The sequence below is a fragment of the Ascaphus truei genome, chromosome 3 (genome assembly GCF_040206685.1).
Source record: "Ascaphus truei isolate aAscTru1 chromosome 3, aAscTru1.hap1, whole genome shotgun sequence".
In the NCBI taxonomy this organism is placed as follows: Eukaryota; Metazoa; Chordata; class Amphibia; order Anura; family Ascaphidae; genus Ascaphus; species Ascaphus truei.
In genome coordinates, this window is record NC_134485.1 from 427,733,096 (window position 1) to 427,755,276 (window position 22,181).

A 22,181-nucleotide genomic window follows, 5' to 3' on the forward strand; every position below is an offset into this window, starting at 1 on the left:
CTGCCATACTGTGCACGCGATAGAGCGACGGGGGGGGGTGGGGGGGCGTGGCCATGACGTCACCAGGCTGGTTCGCCCTCATCAGCTCAAACGCTCATGTGACGCGAAAAATCTAATTTATTTGTCTCCAAATCCTGCCACGCGCGTCGCATAGCCGGACTGGTGCGCTTACATGAATTTGTTCGTGCCGTCCGTGCTGTCGCGTGCACTATGTCCGAAGCTTTAGTCGGTCACTACAATGAGCCAGAATCTGAGCCTTCTATGCAAGAGTGGGCTGGGTGAAGTGCTGGGACACTGGGGGAGTGGGGAGGAGTGTTTGACTCAGGCCTGGGGGGGGAAATCACTTCCAAAAGCAGAGCCACAAAAGCAGAGCCATTGTTCATCCCAGACTCTGAGGCATCTATCTCTGCAGGAAGTATCAGGCTGAAACTGGACGCGAGCTCCAACTGGTCAGTTTGAATTTCCCACTCTCCTTAAGCCCACCTCTGTTGGATGTCCTAAAACACTGTCGCCTCCCAAGGCCCCGATTGGCCCACGTAGCATCCGTGCTGCGATTGGCCGGCACCCGGTCTTCCAAGCTTTTAAATGAAGACTGGGAAACTATTAGACCCTGCCGGTCACTTTGTTAGCTTAGATCCAGACTCCCAGTCTGTGAGACACTTGGGGCCTCATGCAGAGAGCAGCGTTATCGTGGAAAGCGCCATTTTTTGGCAAAATCTGCCTTTAGAAAGGCAGGTACTGGCGAGTTTTAAAAAAAGCGCCATTTTTTTTTTTTTTCCTTTCAAACTCGCTGCACGACCGGCGAGAAGGTAAATTTCTCCAGTTGAAAAAATTTCCCTATTCAGAAAGGCGCGATCGCCATCTAGTGGCTGATCGCGCCAATAACATGGAGAGAAATTCTCAATTTACCTCCGCCAAAAAAAGTTGGCAGGAGGCTGGCCAGAGGGAGAAGAAAAAAAAAAAACGCGATTTTTTTCCCAACAGTTTCAACAGCGCTAATAGCGCTGGTTGAAACTCTCCATATGCAGAAAGGCAGTTTTCTGCCCTTTCTGCATATGGAGAAAAAAACTCTCCAAAAAAGCTAAAATTTTTCCCCCTCTCCAATTCTAAAATTCGCTGCTCTCTGCATGAGGCCCTTGGTGTGTTACGCCAAGGTTTTTGCCGCAGACACACAGATCCAGAACGAGGCTCGGTTGCATAGCTGAGCAGGACTTTTTAAACTTGCTAGAACACAAGTAGCATCCCCACATAACCGTGGTACCCAGGGACTCACGCAATGTGGAAGACATCCTGGGTTAGCCTACCAGCACCTAGTTAGTCAGGACTCCCTCCATATCCTGTGTTTTGGAGAGTTTGAACCTAAAACCTTGTATTGTGCTGCTCCTGCCAAACTAAAACTTGCTTTGTTTGATGCCTTCGTTCTGTCTGGCGTTTGCGATCCCGTGTAAATTGCCCTGGTCTACCTATCTTTATGCCCAAATATCTGTAACAGCCCCCCTACCTCGCTCTCTCCTCCCTTCTGTGCCTGTCAAGGGAAGCGTGGTCCTTAGCACAAGGAAACCTACCAAGTTTCAGATAATACTGTACCGGCAGCTTATTGCTGACAAGGTTTTTTTACTGTTTAATACGGTTTTACTGGTTTTCTATGGGAGAGAAGCATCAACTTTTCACATGGGCGCTTCCTAACAAATGCAGGCAATAGATGTTTCTCGTGGTGCCGCTGCTAATTGAAATGTTATGCTTATTAGGGAGGGTTCAACAACATTCTAAATAAAAACACATTCCACTTTGTGTGTTCCAGAAACATGCCGTCTCAAACAGGGAAATAAAAAAGCTGTGTGTGCGGTGCACGCGCATAGTAAGTGAAACTTCTTTGACTTTTGTCACAGAAATTGACTTATAACGCGCGTGCTCGGCACACGTGTCAGTCAGTGTATGTGTCAGTCAGTGTTTATGTGTGTCAGTCAGTGAGTATGTATGTGTGTCAGTCAGAGAGTATGTATGTGTGTTTGTTTGTGTGTGTGTCGGTCACTGTGTGTATGTGTGTCGGTCACTGTGTGCATGTGTGTCAGTCACTGTGTGCATGTGTGTCAGTCAGTGTGTGCATGTGTGTCAGTCAGTGTGTGCATGTGTGTCAGTCAGTGTGTGCATGTGTGTCACTCAGTGTGTGCATGTGTGTCACTCAGTGTGTGCATGTGTGTCAGTCAGTGTGTGCATGTGTGTCAGTCAGTGTGTGCATGTGTGTCAGTCAGTGTGTGCATGTGTGTCAGTCAGTGTGTGCATGTGTGTCAGTCAGTGTGTGCATGTGTGTCAGTCAGTGTGTGCATGTGTGTCAGTCAGTGTGTGTATGTGTGTCAGTCAGTGTGTATGTGTCAGTGTGTGTGTGTCAGTGTGTCAGTCAGTGTGTGTGTGTGTGTGTGTGTGTCAGTGTGTGTTAGTCAATGTGTGAGTGTGTGTCAGTCAATGTGTGTGTGTGTGTGTTTGTGTGTGTGTCAGTGTATGTCTCTCTCTCTCTGTGTTGTGTGAATGTCTCTCTGTGTCGGTCAGTGTGCGTATGTGTGTCAGTCAGTGTGCGTGCTTATGTGTGTCAGTCAGTGTGCGTGCGTATGTGTGTCAGTCAGTGTGCGTGTGTATGTGTGTCAGTGTGCGTGCGTGTCAGTGTGCGTGCGTGTCAGTCAGTGTGTGTGTGTGTGTGTGTGTGTCAATCAGTGTGTGTGTGTGCACGTGTGTCAGTCAGTGTGTGTGTGTGTATGTGTGTCAGTCAGTGTGTGTGTGTATGTGTGTCAGTCAGTGTATGTGTGTGAGTAAGTGTGGATGTATGTTTGTGAGTCAGTGTGTGTGTGTATGTGTGTGAGTCAGTGTGTGTGTGTATGTGTGTATGTGTGTGAGTCAGTGTGTGTATGTGTGTCAGTCAGTGTGTGTGTATGTCAGTCAGTCAGTGTGTGTGTGTGTGTGTGTGTATGTGTGTCAGTCAGTATGTGTGTATGTGTGTCAGTCAGTGTGTGTGTGTGTGTGTGTATATGTGTGTGTGTCTCTCTTTCTGTGTCCTGCCCCCTCACTCCTGACTCCCCCCCACCCCAGGCGGAGCTGCGGCTCTGTCTGAGTCTCTCCCCCCCCCTCCGCCCCTCCCCCCGCCTCTCCTCCCCCCCTCTCCTCCCCCACGGAGACGCAGCCGCACCGGGCCCGCCGTATGTGAGGGGCTGATACCGTGATTAAGAGCCCCCCCCCCTCCGGCAGTGCTGCGTGGGAAGCGGCGCGCTCAAGCCCCCCGCTTCCCGCGTTACCGGAGCAGGAGCCAGGAGCGCACGATAACGTCTGTGCGCGCATGCGCGGCACATGTCGACAGGGCAGCGGCCGTCATGATCCTGGGGCTCCTCTCCTCCTCCCGCACTGGCGGCACTCAGTCATTGGGACTCGGGGAAGGGGAAGCAAGAGGGAGGAGGCTGGGCAGCGGCTCCTCCTCTCACAGCCGGAGGACTTGCGGGGCTTCCGCCATCTTGGTACACCCACAGTACCAGAAGCTGCGCATGTCTAGGGGTAACGGCGGCCGTTAGGAGCGGCGCCGGCGGCTATCGCCGCCGCCGCCGCATGTCACAGCGGGTGGGGGTGGGAAGGGGGTGGGGTGGGTTGCGGCCGCCGTTAGGAGCGGCGCCGGCGGCTAACTCCGCCGCCACCGCATGTCACAGCAGGCGGGGGGGGGGGGGGAAGGGGAGTTACGTCACTTCCGTTTCATTTTCGTCTCCTTCGCTCCAGTTTTGCCCCATGAGAATAGGTGCCACTAAAGAAGATTCACTTCAACAATTTAAATACAAATCTGATTAAAGCAGCAATACTACTTTCACCCTTTTTCCCCCTCTTTCTTTCTTATTTGTACATGTAAAGCGTGTGACAATGTAGAATTTTACATTCTTACCTCAGTTGCTCCTGTTATAAATCTGTAAACATCCTGATTGTGTGCCCAACATAATGGCCGCCTTTCAGTTTCAATCAATCCTTCACGCAGCAGCTACAGTATATCCTGATACTACTAAGGTAACATTATCTATTGTTACAGTTTGCAGCTCAAACTGCTGGGAACATTGGGAACAAATTATCACAAACAAGAAAATGTTGCAAAGCTCTTGCACTGCTGGGATGTGTGCTAACGCCTGCTATAGAAAACAAAGGATGCTTAAAACTAATTAAAAATGGCATCGAGTTGAAGTTAAAAAAATTAATTACCAAAAAAAACAAAAAACAGAAAAAATAAAAAAGCAGTCACGGTTATCTAATACTACAGAATTTATTTATTTTTAAAAAGAAACCTATAAAATGTCACACAATTTTGGAGCAGAATTTCAAACATTTCTTGACATTTATTTTTACACTTATCAATTATTCATGCCCTGTATAACCTGAACTCAACACAAAATAGGTCACAACAAACTTACTATTATATATTAATTCAAATTGTTTTCATCATCACTGACAGTATTGTGTGTGTACGGTCTGTACTAGTATACGGTTTAAATTCAGATAGTCACATTTAAAACCTCGCAGACCATATGCAGTCCCTCAAAAGTGAACTAATAGCAGCGACATGTTCAATACTGGAGGGAAAATGTAGGTTATTGACACTTTAAATACAAAATCACAACAACAAAATAAAACAAGCCTAAGGCCTTGGACATGGTCAGCCCCGTGCTGAGGCACGCTTACGGTCGGCAGTGAACCCCTGCAGCCGTAATGAGAGCGGCTTTAGCAGGGGCTCGCGCACGCTTCCGCAAGCGTGCGGAAGCGTAGCCGACATTTCACATTTAGTTTTTCGCGCTCACGAGAGTGCAGGGCCGGTCACGTGAGCAGTTCGCCCAATGAGGGCGAACCAGCTCTGTGACGTCACAGGCCCGCCTCCGACACGCCCCCGGACGGCGCGCGGACTAAGGTCAGGGAAAGCACCCGCTTTCCCTCAGCCTCCGCGCGCCTCCGCACGGCTGAAGTCTCTATGGACTCCGCCTTAGTATCTCCTAAGCATGTTATACGCTTTCCATGTCTCAGTGCTAATATCATGATTACAATCGTCTCTCTCATAATAACACGGCTTGTGGTTCCTATAATCTACAGCATGGACGGCCAACTCCAGTCCTCAAGGGACACCAACAGGCCAGGTATTAGGGATATGCCTGCTTCAGCACAGGTAGCTCAACCAGTCCCAGCTTCAGCACAGGTGGCTCAGTTCCAGCTTCAGCACAGGTGGCTCATACAGAGAGGTCTGATTGAGCCACCTGTGCTGAAGCTGGGATATCCCGAAAACCTGACCTGCTGGTTGGCCACTCCTGAGTTAAATTGTAGGTATCTTGTAACATAAGAATAACATAGGACCCCCTCCCCAAAAAAGTTTGTTCATTTTGCACAGCAAACAAATAACTAAAATGTTAAGGATGATTACGGATTCCAGCAAGTTATGTCACTGTTAATCCATCCAAGTGCTCACAATACAGTACTGGCCCTTTCATACAGGTCTGAAAGTACAACACTATATCATGTTTGTGTATAAAGACTCTTGTGCATCCACGGAGCATCAAAAGGATAAAACCGATTTACAGCTCCTAAATATCGGCAGCGTGGAAAATATCACAGCACGCGGTGTGTAAATAGGCAATAATGAAGCACATTGTTACATCTGCACGGTAGGACCGTTTCTGGTGGCATTTGATACACGTCGGCTCCCGTTTCATTTGATATCCAACAACGGCACATTAGAAATAATAGGACTTCCTAACCCCGTACAAATTAAAAATGTGAACGGTTTCGGGTTGCTGCTGCAATGTTGAATGTGGCAACATCTTTGGGAGGTCTCATTACACAGCGATATCAGGTTTCAAAATTGCTGCGAGAGAGCAGAGTAGCAGATTGAGCTCTGCCTGCATCGTGCCGTGTAAAACCCATGCAAGGAAAGGAGGCTGCTCAATATTTTATAAGGCACGCAGTCTTCCTTTGGGGAGAAGGGCCAGGTGAGGTTTCCATCTGTACTTTAATGGTATCATTTCAGGGCCAGTCCCCGACTGGTGGGTGTTGCTGGAGGGGGAGAGACCTCTTTATACAACACGTGGAGAGATACCGGTGTACAAGAAGGAACACATGTGGATTACACAAATCATTTGAATGCACTTTGCATATGTAAATGAGCATATTTCCCAGATAGCGCAGGGGTGCCCCTTGTTGTGCACAGGTTTGGAGAGGTAGAGGTGACTTGGGATTCCAGTAAACGAGTCTCTCTCTCTGTTAGTGAGACGTTGGAGAACAGACCTCTGTGGCTAGGTATTGTTAGGCCTCGGCCATGTTACTTGCTTGCTGGCGGAAGCGCGCTGAGGCGCGCTCCCGCTCAGCACTGAGCCCCTACAGCCGCAATTAGAGCGGCTTTAGTAGGGGCTCGCCTACGCTTCGGGAAGCGCGGAAGCGTAGGTCTTAGGGAATTTAAAATTCCCCCGCTTGCCGGCGCGACAGGCCGGTCACGTGAGCAGTTCTCCCAATGAGGGTGAACCAGCTCCGTGACGTCACTGGCCCGCCCACGGCCAGTGACATGCCCGCCCCCGGCCCGCCCCAAGCCGACCCCAAGCCCGCCCCCTAACGGCGCATGCGGTAAGCAACCGCAAGGCCATGGAAAGCACCCGCTTTCCCTGAGCCTCAGCGCGCCTCAGCACGCCAGCAAGGAGTCTGGCCGAGGCCTTAGGGGGAACGTCCCTTTTGCAGATCGTCAGCACTAACGGCCGTTACAGTTAACGCAATGCCTTTTCCGGCCCAAAACAGCACTTAACATGTATCTTCAAAGCTCACTAACGCAGTGTTAACACTGAACAAGGTGTTAACGTAGGTTAGTGCCTCGTTAACTCAGACCTGTGGATCTGGGCCAAGTACCTTCATCCGCTCAGCAACATGAAATGGATGTTGTTCACGTTAGCTTAGGCCGAAACTATACTAGGGTCGCGCGCGACGGAGCGCCTGCCGCAGAGGCGATGTGGGCCATGGGGGAGCCGCGGCCATAACATCACAGAGCTGGCTCGCCCTCATTGGCTGACCCGCTCACGTGCCCGGCCATTGCGCGACAAAATCAAATTATTTTAAATCGTCCAGACTGTCGCTCTCACGCATACACACGCGCGCTATGGCCGTCCTCATTGAGGTACAGCCTTTTGTTTGCGGCGTGCGCGCCGTCGCCCTCACCATGGCCGCGGCCTTAACGGCAAAACATCATGTGTGATGCATTGTCCCACAGGTAAGGAGAAGGCTACAAACTGGAAACTTATTTATAGGCCGCCGGCTTTTCCCTGCCCCTGCACCCCTAGTGCCGCCTGACACAGGACCGGCCCACGACATTGAAGCCACACCTGCAAGTACTTTGGCACCTCCCCTCTATAGCCAGAGGGAAATGGGGAAAACTTGGATACAAAGGGGAGTCTGTATAGGAGTCTCCCAGCTGCAAAAAACTGCACCAAAATCATCAAGGACAATCTCTTCAATGCCGTTTGCTTACAACAGCCTCCACTGTGGCAAAACTCCTCCACTGTGGCAAAACTCCTCCACTGTGGCAAAACTCCTCCACTGTGGCAAAACTCCTCCACTGTGGCAAAACTCCTCCACTGTGGCAACACTCCTCCACTGTGGCAACACTCCTCCACTGTGGCAACACTCCTCCACTGTGGCAACACTCCTCCACTGTGGCAACACTCCTCCACTGTGGCAACACTCCTCCACTGTGGCAACACTCCTCCACTGTGGCAAAACTCCTCCACTGTGGCAAAACTCCTCCACTGTGGCAAAACTCCTCCACAGTGGCAAAACTCCTCCACAGTGGCAAAACTCCTCCACAGTGGCAAAACTCCTCCACTGTGGCAAAGGAAAGATTACACAGAGGCCCAGACACCACTGCAGTGTGTGCAGCTGGCAAACTGCTTGCAGCACCACACACTTTAAGACCAAGGTCAGACTCCTTTTTATTTTGGCAACTTGTTAAGCGTGTTCAGATGTTTTTATGATGCAAAGAAGGGGGGCGGGGGGGGAAATGAAGGCATGAATCCCAGAAATGGATACATCGCACTACGATACTATACTACCATCACTTTCCAAACCCCCGCTCCACACACCCCCCAATGATGCACGTGCGGATAAACACCTTGAAACATTGACGCTCGGTGTGTAACATGCCTTTTACAGTGAGCTCTTTTTCAACCTTGACACACAGGCTCCGGTATCACTTGAAGAACACATTGATTTCCGTTGGATACAACCCACATTGCACAAGTAGAAGTGTTGGAAGTTAGCATTCTAAAACTCGTCCACATTAGCCATTTTGGAGTGGTTCATGAAAATGATACAAGCATCACCCGCTTCCCTGGGTCTCCCTAGTGAAGCAAAACAATGCGTCAATCACAGAGGAAAAAAAGGGCCTGGCAGGTACTGCAGCCATGTGTGGTTTTAGTGAGGCACGCCAAGGTAATATGTACTGTAAACACAATGACATGGTTTCTCGCTTGGTATTGTGGTATAGTCTATGCCGGACATGACATTACATTGGAGGCGTTAAACCCATACAGGCCCCTGATAAATGTTCCCCTATGTACTAAATTGTCTTCATCAGAAAACTACAATCCTCCTCCGAGTCCATAGCTGTCACATGTAAGACATGTTCCTGCATAATATAACTAGAGATCATTTTCTCGTGACACGTTACCCAACGTACCAAAGTCCACAGCTCCAGTGTTTCTCTTGGGTTAATGCCTTCGCTGTGGGGGGACCAGCAATGTGTCGGAGTGGAATGTCCTGATGATCTGGCATTGAAAGCCGTTAAGAACCCGTCACCTTATTTCACTCAGTTAACAGGTCTTTTTCATATTGCTGGGTTTATACAGATCCAATGTGACCATTCTCCCTCCTAATACAGAGGTAAATGAGAATTTTAAATCAGGTAGTGTTAGGACCTGCGATATTTGGTCATGCCTTGATGTGGCTCGCAGGCTTATAACGCTTTGGCCAAAGGGTTTAACCAAATGACTATTTTTCAAGAGAATATATAGGTATTTCACTGTGTATTTTTGTCACATTGGAAGTAGCTTTGGGCTTCTCTGTTTTTTGTTATATACATTTGGCCACGCCCAGTAGCACTCCTTTTGACACTTATATACATATATATTATATATATTGTGTGGTATGTTTTGGGGGGTTTTTTTTTTTAGCTTGCTGAGATTCTGTGTGTTTATTAGCCTTATTTCACTCAACATTTTGCTATGGATTTTTGAAGTGAAACTTCTTTGCCGGCACCTGCCTAACTTCTCATAGGACTAAAACTCCTTCATTGCGACGAAAATGCACCACGATCCGGCGTGTGCATGATCGCCACCCCTCCCCTTCCGCTGGCTCAAAAATTCTCACAGCACGAAAAACCCTTGGAGACGAAAAAGCGATCAGGCGCGTGCACGAGCCCCTACTGGCTCAAAATTATCACCGCACTCAAAGTCGTTCATGCAGACGGAAAAGCGATCAGGCAAACCAACAGTACTTTTATAAGCAAACCTGCCACAGCACCAGTACTTTTATAAGCAAACCTGCCACCGCATCAGTACTTTTATAAGCAACCCTACCACAGCACCAGTACTTTTATAAGCAAACCTGGCACAGCACCAGTACTTTTATAAGCAAACCTGCCACAGCACCAGAACTTTTATAAACAAACCTGGCACAGCACCAGTACTTTTATAAGCAAACCTGGCCCAGTACCAGTACTTTTATAAGCAAACCTGGTACAGCACCAGTACTTTTATAAGCAAACCTGGTACAGCTCCAGTACTTTTATAAACAACCCTGGCACAGCACCAGTACTTTTATAAGCAAACCTGGCACAGCACCAGTACTTTTATAAGCAAACCTGCCACAGCACCAGTACTTTTATAAGCAAACCTGCCACAGCCCCAGTACTTTTATAAGCAAACCTGCCACAGCACCAGTACTTTTATAAGCAAACCTGCCACAGCACCAGTACTTTTATAAGCAAACCTGCCACAGCACCAGTACTTTTATAAGCAAACCTGGCACAGCACCAGTACTTTTATAAGCAAACCTGGCACAGCACCAGTACTTTTATAAGCAAACCTGCCACAGCACCAGTACTTTTATAAGCAAACCTGGCACAGCACCAGTACTTTTATAAGCAAACCTGCCACAGCACCAGAACTTTTATAAACAAGCCTGGCACAGCACCAGTACTTTTATAAGCAAACCTGGCCCAGTACCAGTACTTTTATAAGCAAACCTGGCCCAGCACCAGTACTTTTATAAGCAAACCTGGCCCAGCACCAGTACTTTTATAAGCAAACCTGGCACAGGACCAGTACTTTTATAAGCAAACCTGGCACAGCACCAGTACTTTTATAAGCAAACCTTGCCCAGCACCAGTACTTTTATAAGCAAACCTGGCACAGCACCAGTACTTTTATAAGCAAACCTGGCACAGCACCAGTACTTTTATAAGCAAACCTGCCACAGCACCAGTACTTTTATAAGCAAACCTGCCACAGCACCAGAACTTTTATAAGCAAACCTGCCACAGCACCAGAACTTTTATAAACAAACCTGGCACAGCACCAGTACTTTTATAAGCAAACCTGGCCCAGTACCAGTACTTTTATAAGCAAACCTGGCCCAGTACCAGTACTTTTATAAGCAAACCTGGCCCAGCACCAGTACTTTTATAAGCAAACCTGGCCCAGCACCAGTACTTTTATAAGCAAACCTGGCCCAGCACCAGTACTTTTATAAGCAAACCTGGCACAGCACCAGTACTTTTATAAGCAAACCTGGCACAGCACCAGTACTTTTATAAGCAAACCTGCCACAGCACCAGTACTTTTATAAGCAAACCTGCCACAGCACCAGTACTTTTATAAGCAAACCTGCCACAGCACCAGTACTTTTATAAGCAAACCTGGCACAGCACCAGTACTTTTATAAGCAAACCTGGTACAGCACCAGTACTTTTATAAGCAAACCTGGTACAGCACCAGTACTTTTATAAGCAAACCTGGCACAGCACCAGTACTTTTATACGCAAACCTGGTACAGCACCAGTACTTTTATACGCAAACCTGGCACAGCACCAGTACTTTTATACGCAAACCTGGCACAGCACCAGTACTTTTATAAGCAAACCTGCCACAGCACCAGTACTTTTATAAGCAAACCTGGCACAGCACCAGTACTTTTATAAGCAAACCTGCCACAGCGCCAGTACTTTTATAAGCAAACCTGCCACAGCACCAGTACTTTTATAAGCAAACCTGGCACAGCACCAGTACTTTTATAAGCAAACCTGGCACAGCACCAGTACTTTTATACGCAAACCTGGCACAGCACCAGTACTTTTATAAGCAAACCTGCCACAGCACCAGTACTTTTATAAGCAAACCTGCCACAGCACCAGTACTTTTATACGCAAACCTGGTACAGCACCAGTACTTTTATAAGCAAACCTGCCACAGCACCAGTACTTTTATAAGCAAACCTGGTACAGCACCAGTACTTTTATAAGCAAACCTGCCACAGCACCAGTACTTTTATACGCAAACCTGGCCCAGCACCAGTACTTTTATAAGCAAACCTGCCACAGCACCAGTACTTTTATAAGCAAACCTGCCACAGCACCAGTACTTTTATAAGCAAACCTGGCCCAGCACCAGTACTTTTATAAGCAAACCTGGTACAGCACCAGTACTTTTATAAGCAAACCTGCCACAGCACCAGTACTTTTATAAGCAAACCTGCCACAGCACCAGTACTTTTATAAGCAAACCTGGCACAGCACCAGTACTTTTATAAGCAAACCTGGCACAGCACCAGTACTTTTATAAGCAAACCTGGCACAGCACCAGTACTTTTATACGCAAACCTGGTACAGCACCAGTACTTTTATAAGCAAACCTGGCACAGCACCAGTACTTTTATACGCAAACCTGGTACAGCACCAGTACTTTTATAAGCAAACCTGGCACAGCACCAGTACTTTTATAAGCAAACCTGGCCCAGCACCAGTACTTTTATAAGCAAACCTGGCACAGCACCAGTACTTTTATAAGCAAACCTGACCCAGCACCAGTACTTTTATATCCAAACCTGGCACAGCACCAGTACTTTTATAAGCAAACCTGGCACAGCACCAGTACTTTTATACGCAAACCTGGTACAGCACCAGTACTTTTATAAGCAAACCTGGCCCAGCACCAGTACTTTTATAAGCAAACCTGCCACAGCACCAGTACTTTTATAAGCAAACCTGGCACAGCACCAGTACTTTTTTTTTTCAACTTCAAATTTTCTTTATTGGGGTTACAATCTCATACATTGTATCACTTCCCATTGTGTTACTTTCCCCCAATAGTGTTTTCAAACATTCAAAAGTCCTCCTTCAGCTACAACGGTACCAAACGAGGACTTCACATACAAGACGAACCGGACAAGGGACAAGGAGAAGAGAAAGGGGGGTGGGGGATGGGGGGGAGGGGGTCGGTCGGCTCCGGGTCCTTCCTCTGATGAATTTTCTCTTTCTTGCTTCTTGGTTTTTTGGTTAGACCATCTCACTTTTACCACGGGTTTACCCTGTCTTCCCCGTTGTTCCAGGGGGCCACTACTCGGGGGGGGGGGCTGTCAACTGCCTGTTCGTCGCTAATTGTCTTCAGGTCTCTGACCTCCAAAGGAGAACGCGTCTGAAGCTATTAGAGCAAGATGGCGGTGGCATCCACCCCGGGGCTATCTATCTGTGCCAGCCAAGGCGCCCAGACTTAGAAAATTTGTGCCGGTGTCATTAACCAAACTCGTTAATTGCTCCATCCGACAAACGTACCAAATCCTATTTCGAATCTTGGGGATAACTGGAACTTCTGGTTGCTTCCATAATGCTGCAATCTCGCATCTAGTGGCTGTTTCAAAATGCGCGATCAATTTATGCGTCGCATTTGACATACCCTGGATCCGTCTGCCCAGCAGGAACAACCACGGGTCCAGGGGGATCTCCCAACCGAGAAACCGCTGTAACCAATCTCTAATCTGTTCCCAAATCGGGGCCACTTTTGTGCAGGACCACAGCATGTGTCGCAAGTCTGCCACCTCTCCGCACTGTTTTGGGCAGAGCGGGGAGTAGCCCCTAACAAATTTAGCCAATCGAGCTGGGGTGTAGTACCATCGCATCAGGACCTTATACGCGTTCTCCTTTAGTGTGGTACAGATGGAGCTTTTTGCTGCTGCTTGTGTGATCTGCTCCCAGTCCTCGTCCTCTAACGTCTCCCCTAGGTCAGTCTCCCACTGTCTAATGTAGCGTAACCGGTTCTCGTTTGGCGTCTCCGGACAGACCACTTCCCTGTACATTCTAGATGTGAGTCCCCTTGTGTCCGCATCTCTGGAACACAGCTGCTCAAAATTGGTGCGAGCTGGTCTAATTGGGGTTTTGTTGTAAAAAATCTCTGATCTGGAGGTACCTAAAAAATTCCTTATTTGGGATATCCGTTGTGGATTTAATTTGCTCAAATGTTTGTATATATATCCTGCCCTCCAGATCCTTAAGACGGGTGATGCCTGCTTGTATCCAATATATCAGGTTTTTGCTGTTCAGCCCTTGAGCGAAATCTGGATTGCCAATAATTGGCGTCATGAGTGATGCTTTGGTAGTTAATTTACAACTAAATTTAGTGGCCTCCCAAACTCGTAGTGAACTGGCAATGGTCTGAAGCGGTGTGCCTATCTGGCGTGCCCCTCTTTTGGGCAGCCAGATCAGCTTCTGGATGTTAATCGGTGCACAACACATTTTCTCCAACTCTACCCATCTCCTTAAGCTTGGGTCCGTGTGCCATTGGAGAATTTGGACCAATTGGGCCGCTTTGTAGTAAGCAAGCAGACAAGGTACCGCTAGCCCTCCTCTTACTGTGGGTCTCGTTAATATACCCTTTGCAATTCTTGGGTTTTTCTTATTCCAAATGAATTTCATGATTGTTGACTGAAGGGAGAGGATGTCAGAGTAAACTACAGGTATAGGCAGACTCTGGAAAAGATATAACATCCTTGGGAGGAGATTCATCTTCACGCAGTGTATCCTTCCAATCCATGAGATGCCCCCTCTTGACCACACTCTGAGATCCTCTCTCAACGTCTTTATTAACCTGGGAAAATTTGCCTTATATATAGAGTTTTATAGTCCCATGTAAGATATACCCCATAATATTTGATAGCGGAAGGTTGCCATTTAAAGTTAAAGTTGAGATCAATCAGTTTTTCAACTTCTTTGGGAAGATTTATATTCTGATTTGGACTGATTAATCTTAAAGCCGGAGATTTGGTTAAATTTGCCCAGAATTCCAAATACGTTAGGAAGGGACGTGAGCGGTTTAGATAGCGTCAGGATGACATCGTCCGCATATAAAGCAGCTTTATACTCTTGATCTCCATTAGAGATTCCTGCTATATCTGGGCTATTGCGTATGTGTGCCGCCAGTGGCTCTATACAAAGGGCAAACAGCAGCGGTGAGCACCAGTACTTTTATAAGCAAACCTGGCACAGCACCAGTACTTTTATAAGCAAACCTGGTACAGCACCAGTACTTTTATAAGCAAACCTGGCCCAGCACCAGTACTTTTATAAGCAAACCTGGCACAGCACCAATACTTTTATAAGCAAACCTGGCCCAGCACCAGTACTTTTATAAGCAAACCTGGCACAGCACCAGTACTTTTATAAGCAAACCAGGCACAGCACCAGTACTTTTATAAGCAAACCTGCCACAGTACCAGTACTTTTATATCCAAACCTGTCACAGTACCAGTACTTTTATAAGCAAACCTGGCACAGTACCAGTACTTTTTTTATATACATACAAAAAGTTACTAAGGCATTTTCAATTTCCATTTTTTGAGAAGTGTGAAATGCCTTAAAACAAACTGTGACTCTTTGGAACTCCTGCCCACAATACTAACCGCTGGGGGAGGGCACATTATTTCTACATGAGAAGTTTTCTATATATGACAATGTACAGCATTATAGAACATGTATTAAGCATTTGGAATTAATGGCAAAAATGTTTTTATTAGGTCTTGAGAAGTAAAAAAAAAAAATATGACCAGGTTTGCACGGATCACCGGCTGAAAACCACTGTAATGGTGGAATAATCCTGTTTATCGGATCACCGGCTGAAAACCACTGTAATGGTGGAATAATCCCGTTTATCGGATCACCGGCTGAAAACCAGTGTAATGGTGGAATAATCCCGTTTATCGGATCACCGGCTGAAAACCAGTGTAATGGTGGAATAATCCCGTTTATCGGATCACCGGCTGAAAACCAGTGTAATGGTGGAATAATCCCGCTTATCGTATCACCGGCTGAAAACCAGTGTAATGGTGGAATAATCCTGTTTATCGTATCACCGGCTGAAAACCACTGTAATGGTGGAATAATCCCGTTTATCGGATCACCGGCTGAAAACCACTGTAATGGTGGAATAATCCCGTTTATCGGATTACCGGCTGAAAACCACTGTAATGGTGGAATAATCCTGCTTATCCGATCACCGGCTGAAAACCAGTGTAATGGTGGAATAATCCCGTTTATCGGATCACCGGCTGAAAACCACTGTAATGGTGGAATAATCCCGTTTATCGGATCACCGGCTGAAAACCACTGTAATGGTGGAATAATCCTGTTTATCGGATCACAGGATGAAAACCACTGTAATGGTGGAATAATCCTGTTTATCGGATCACCGGCTGAAAACCACTGTAATGGTGGAATAATCCTGCTTATTTTATCACCGGCTGAAAACCACTGTAATGGTGGAATAATCCTGTTTATCGGATCACAGGATGAAAACCACTGTAATGGTGGAATAATCCTGTTTATCGTATCACAGGCTGAAAACCACTGTAATGGTGGAATAATCCGGTTTATCGTATCACAGGCTGAAAACCACTGTAATGGTGGAATAATCCTGTTTATCGGATCACAGGCTGAAAACCACTGTAATGGTGGAATAATCCGGTTTATCGTATCACCGGCTGAAAACCACTGTAATGGTGGAATAATCCTGCTTATCGGGTCACCGGCTGAAAACCAGTGCAATGGTGGAATAATCCTGTTTATCGGATCACCGGCTGAAAACCAGTGTAATGGTGGAATAATCCTGTTTATCGGATCACCGGCTGAAAACCAGTGTAATGGTGGAATAATCCCGTTTATCGTATCACCGGCTGAAAACCACTGTAATGGTGGAATAATCCTGCTTATTTTATCACCGGCTGAAAACCACTGTAATGGTGGAATAATCCTGTTTATCGGATCACAGGCTGAAAACCACTGTAATGGTGGAATAATCCTGTTTATCGTATCACCGGCTGAAAACCAGTGTAATGGTGGAATAATCCTGTTTATCGGATCACCGGCTGAAAACCAGTGTAATGGTGGAATAATCCTGTTTATGTTACCGGATATTTGAAAGTTTGTTTCACACCACATGATATAATGAACACAACATGAAGGGTTACCCAAAAACTCCAGTCTGAGCTCCAGTTGTTCGGCGTTTTCTCCGGTTGGGGGCTCAGGCCTTCCTCTGACAAATCAGTGCCGCTGTCATCCAAGTTGTTTTCATTAAGGAACTGTAAACACAAAATAAGGCGTTAATAACTTGGCTTCCGCACACAAAAGCAAGCTTTAGACATCTCTGCTTCCGTATCACAAAGAAGAAAATACTTTCTGGAATATGCTCAGAGTTGTAGAAGTTCGCTCGTTCACATCCTGCAAGGCTCACAATCCCAAATGACAAAGGAACGGTTTCCATGGACAATGTTATCTCCAAAACATGGAAAACAGCAACGGACCAGGAGAAGAATGAGGAACTTGGTCCAAACACTCTACAAAATGACCAATCTCTCTCTCTCACTACAGGAACCAGGTCTCCTGAAAGTTACTAATTGGGGGAAGATGGACGAGATTTCATTCCGAGTTAAACTAGCCTGCCTGATACAGGCACGCAGCTCGGCATTCAAACGTACCCAACGGAAGTACTCAAATGTTATTGTTATTTGTCTATCATTATTGTTTGGTAAAGTCTGGTGATATTAAGAGCTCTATATAAAGACGCCCGGCTTTCCAATCTCATTGTCCTTAAGGTTTTTTCTAAAACACATTTCTCATGCTCCCTTTTTCACCCTATAGAAGAGACAACGAAAGGGCGGCGACAGCGCTGAATAAATCTCTGACCCTTCCACCCGAAACTCAACCGCGAGGAAGTTAAAATGTTCATTTGTGCTTTGGTGAAGAAATGGGCAAAAATCCTCCACAATTTAACACATCATAATCTAAAACCCAAAACACCACACATCTCTACAAAATGCTCAATACCACAGATATATGGAGACACCACAACCCTACGGATAAAATATCTCCATTTCTGTGCAAATCCACACGACTCCTTTTCCAGGATTGGATCCTTTCTAATATCCATCAGCCTAGTCAATACGACTACAACATGGGACTACTGACCACCTAAGATCATGGCCCAGAAGTGTAAAATAGATCTCTTGGATTGTCAATGGGATTTACTCACCAATAGAACAAACAAAACGTTGCCACGGATGTGCCGTTTATCTGCATGGCCCATCTGCATTACCCGGAGCATAGCAAATGGAAAAGACAGTGGGTACAATCTTGCTGGTCAGCCTGCTAGAGCAGCAACTAAATGAGGACTGGCTTTTCTAAGAAAGAAGGGGGTCCCTTTTAATGTAAACACGATAGAATCAGTTCATAATGGAAGATATCTCGTATTTTATTTCTGCAAACATATATGCCCCAAACAAACCTGACAAAACATTTTTCTCAGCAGAATCAGCAAAATTGATGGCATTAAATCAGATCTCAGATCAAATACTGTACCTCTGGTTTTTGGAGGTTTTAATTTGTGTTTTTATGAAGAAATGGACAAACATTCTCCACAATTTAACACATCCTCTAAAACCCAGAAAAACACACTTGTCAAATCTGTACAAAATGCTCAATACCACAGATATATGGAGACACCACAACCCTATGGATAAAATATTTCCATTTTTATTCAAATAAAACACAACTCCTTTTCCAGGATTGATTCCTTTCTAATATCCATCAACATAGTTAATAGGCCTATAATATGGGAGTACTGACCCCCTCAGATCATGCCCCAGTTTGGTTTCAAATTGAATGAAATCTAGAACTCAGATCCCAGGGTCACTGGAGATTTACAGCTCCGTGAGCGTCTATGTATGCAGAGTGCGGTCTCTCTTTTTCCTTGCTTCAGTTTTATTAGTGTGGCCACACTTAAATCGGACATGGACCTCTTTTGAATCTTTGACATACATCTTTCTTTGCTCAAGTTTTGGATATCTGTGAGAGAGGCGAGGGGGGAAGAGAGACAGGCGAGGGGGGAAGAGAGAGAGAGAGAGCGGCGAGGGGGGAAGAGAGAGAGAGAGGCGAGGGGGGAAGAGAGAGAGAGGCGAGGGGGGAAGAGAGAGAGAGAGAGAGGCGAGGGGGGAAGAGAGAGAGAGAGAGAGGCGAGGGGGGAAGAGAGAGAGAGAGAGAGGCGAGGGGGGAAGAGAGAGAGAGAGAGAGGCGAGGGGGGAAGAGAGAGAGAGAGAGAGGCGAGGGGGGAAGAGAGAGAGAGAGAGAGGCGAGGGGGGAAGAGAGAGAGAGAGGCGAGGGGGGAAGAGAGAGAGAGAGAGAGGCGAGGGGGGAAGAGAGAGAGAGAGGCGAGGGGGAAGAGAGAGAGAGAGGCGAGGGGGGAAGAGAGAGAGAGAGGCGAGGGGGGAAGAGAGAGAGAGAGGCGAGGGGGGAAGAGAGAGAGAGAGGCGAGGGGGGGAAGAGAGAGAGAGAGGCGAGGGGGGAAGAGAGAGAGAGAGGCGAGGGGGGAAGAGAGAGAGAGAGGCGAGGGGGGAAGAGAGAGAGAGAGGCGAGGGGGGAAGAGAGAGAGAGAGGCGAGGGGGGAAGAGAGAGAGAGGCGAGGGGGAAGAGAGAGAGAGGCGAGGGGGAAGAGAGAGAGAGGCGAGGGGGGAAGAGAGAGAGAGAGGCGAGGGGGGAAGAGAGAGAGAGGCGAGGGGGGAAGAGAGAGAGAGGCGAGGGGGGAAGAGAGAGGCAAGGAGGGGGAAGAGAGAGAGAGGCGAGGGGGGAAGAGAGAGGCAAGGGGGGAAGAGAGAGAGAGGCGAGGGGGGAAGAGAGAGAGAGGCGAGGGGGGGAAGAGAGAGAGAGGCGAGGGGGGGAAGAGAGAGAGAGGCGAGGGAGGAAGAGAGAGAGAGGCGAGGGAGGAAGAGAGAGAGAGGCGAGGGAGGAAGAGAGAGAGAGGCGAGGGAGGAAGAGAGAGAGAGGCGAGGGAGGAAGAGAGAGAGAGGCGAGGGAGGAAGAGAGAGAGAGGTGAGGGAGGAAGAGAGAGAGAGGCGAGGGAGGAAGAGAGAGAGAGGCGAGGGAGGAAGAGAGACAGAGGCGAGGGAGGAAGAGAGAGAGAGGCGAGGGAGGAAGAGAGACAGAGGCGAGGGGGCAACAGAGAGAGAGAGAGAAGCGAGGGTGGAAGAGAGGGGGGAAGAGAGGGAGAGGCGAGGGGGGAACAGAGAGAGAGAGAAAGAGAGAGGCGAGGGGGGAACAGAGAGAGGCGAGGGGGGAACAGAGAGAGAGAGAGAGAGAGAGGCGAGGGGGGAACAGAGAGAGAGAGAGAAGCGAGGGGGGAACAGAGAGAGAGAGGCGAGGGGGGAACAGAGAGAGAGAGAGGCGAGGGGGGAACAGAGAGAGAGAGAGGCGAGGGGGGAACAGAGAGAGAGAGAGAGGCGAGGGGGGAACAGAGAGAGAGAGAGAAGCGAGGGGGGAACAGAGAGAGAGAGAGGCGAGGGGGGAACAGAGAGAGAGAGAGGCGAGGGGGGAACAGAGAGAGAGAGAGGCGAGGGGGGAACAGAGAGAGAGAGAGGCGAGGGGGGAACAGAGAGAGAGAGAGAGGCGAGGGGGGAACAGAGAGAGAGAGAGAGGCGAGGGTGGAAGAGAGGGGGGAAGAGAGACAGAGGCGAGGGAGGAAGAGAGACAGAGGCGAGGGGGCAACAGAGAGAGAGAGAGAAGCGAGGGTGGAAGAGAGGGGGGAAGAGAGGGAGAGGCGAGGGGGGAACAGAGAGAGAGAGAAAGAGAGAGGCGAGGGGGGAACAGAGAGAGGCGAGGGGGGAACAGAGAGAGAGAGAGAGAGAGAGGCGAGGGGGGAACAGAGAGAGAGAAGCGAGGGGGGAACAGAGAGAGAGAGGCGAGGGGGGAACAGAGAGAGAGAGAGAAGCGAGGGGGGAACAGAGAGAGAGAGGCGAGGGGGGAACAGAGAGAGAGAGAGGCGAGGGGGGAACAGAGAGAGAGAGAGGCGAGGGGGGAACAGAGAGAGAGAGAGGCGAGGGGGGAACAGAGAGAGAGAGAGAGGCGAGGGGGGAACAGAGAGAGAGAGAGAAGCGAGGGGGGAACAGAGAGAGAGAGAGGCGAGGGGGGAACAGAGAGAGAGAGAGGCGAGGGGGGAACAGAGAGAGAGAGAGGCGAGGGGGGAACAGAGAGAGAGAGAGGCGAGGGGGGAACAGAGAGAGAGAGAGAGGCGAGGGGGGAACAGAGAGAGAGAGAGAGGCGAGGGGGGAACAGAGAGAGAGAGAGAGGCGAGGGGGGAACAGAGAGAGAGAGAGGCGAGGGGGGAACAGAGAGAGAGAGAGGCGAGGGGGGAACAGAGAGAGAGGCGAGGGGGGAACAGAGAGAGAGAGAGGCGAGGGGGGAACAGAGAGAGAGAGAGGCGAGGGGGAACAGAGAGAGAGAGAGGCGAGGGGGGGAACAGAGAGAGAGAGAGAGGCGAGGGGGGAACAGAGAGAGAGAGAGAGGCGAGGGGGGAACAGAGAGAGAGAGAGAGGCGAGGGGGAACAGAGAGAGAGAGAGAGAGGCGAGGGGGGAACAGAGAGAGAGAGAGAGGCGAGGGGGGAACAGAGAGAGAGAGAGAGGCGAGGGGGGAACAGAGAGAGAGAGAGAGGCGAGGGGGGGAACAGAGAGAGAGAGAGAGGCGAGGGGGGAACAGAGAGAGAGAGAGAGGCGAGGGGGGAACAGAGAGAGAGAGAGAGGCGAGGGGGGAACAGAGAGAGAGAGAGAGGCGAGGGGGGAACAGAGAGAGAGAAAGAGGCGAGGGGGGAACAGAGAGAGAGAGAGAGGCGAGGGGGGAACAGAGAGAGAGCGAGAGGCGAGGGGGGAACAGAGAGAGAGAGAGAGAGAGAGGCGAGGGGGGAACAGAGAGAGAGAGAGGCGAGGGGGGAACAGAGAGAGAGAGGCGAGGGGGGAACAGAGAGAGAGAGGCGAGGGGGGAACAGAGAGAGAGAGGCGAGGGGGGAACAGAGAGAGAGAGAGGCGAGGGGGGAACAGAGAGAGAGAGGCGAGGGGGGAACAGAGAGAGGAAGTGTTTGGAGAGAGTGACTGGGGGAGGAGAGAAGGTGGGAAAGCGAAAACGTCATTTTGCAGCGGGCGGAGTTGGCACGTGGGAAAAGGTTTATGTTGGTGATAAACAGCAGGTCAACCCTTTGCGGAGGTTAACCCCTTCAGTGCCACAAAGGCCGGTGTATCATACTGTTAAAGGCAGGCTCTCCTCTATTTACAATTTGGCCTCAACACAGGGGGTGGGCAACTCCAGTCCTCAAGGGCCACCTATAGGCCAGGCTTTCAAGATATCCCTGCTTCAGCACAGGCAAGCCAGTCAAAGATGGAGACGTCTGATTGAGCCACCTGTGCTGAAGCAGGAATATCCTGAAAACCTGACTTGTTGGTGGCCCAACCCTTCCTTAACATAATTTGAAATCCATATTAACACAGCAAACGGCAGTACAGTAAATTGGTACAGTAGTAATATGGCCCTGCTATCCAATTTGGTGAATCCGGTTTCAAACCCAGCACCGGCTCAAGGTGACATTGGGTATGTCCGAGTCACTTCCGACACCACAAATTAGATTGCAACCTCTGTGTCGTATTATTATTATTATTATAAGGGTCACGCAACATGAAATATAAAAGAACATGGACACACGTGTGCGGTATATGTTCTTCGCACAGATCCAGTTTGTGGAGCACCACGAGATTAACTAGCAATCGCTCCGGCTCCTATTGACGTACT

At 48.7% G+C, this 22,181-nt stretch overlaps 1 protein-coding gene across 5 annotated transcripts in view; it reads right to left on the bottom strand.

Annotated features, from left to right (window-relative positions):
• The window catches only part of GRAMD1C (GRAM domain containing 1C), a 144,834-nt gene that overhangs the window by 121,386 nt on the left and 1,267 nt on the right, over positions 1-22,181 (bottom strand). For all 5 annotated transcript variants that reach the window (XM_075592844.1, XM_075592843.1, XM_075592842.1 and 2 more), the window contains exon 2: positions 16,549-16,659. In XM_075592844.1, the coding sequence (XP_075448959.1) occupies positions 16,549-16,659 (111 nt within the window). The remainder of the gene's footprint in view (positions 1-16,548; positions 16,660-22,181) is intronic.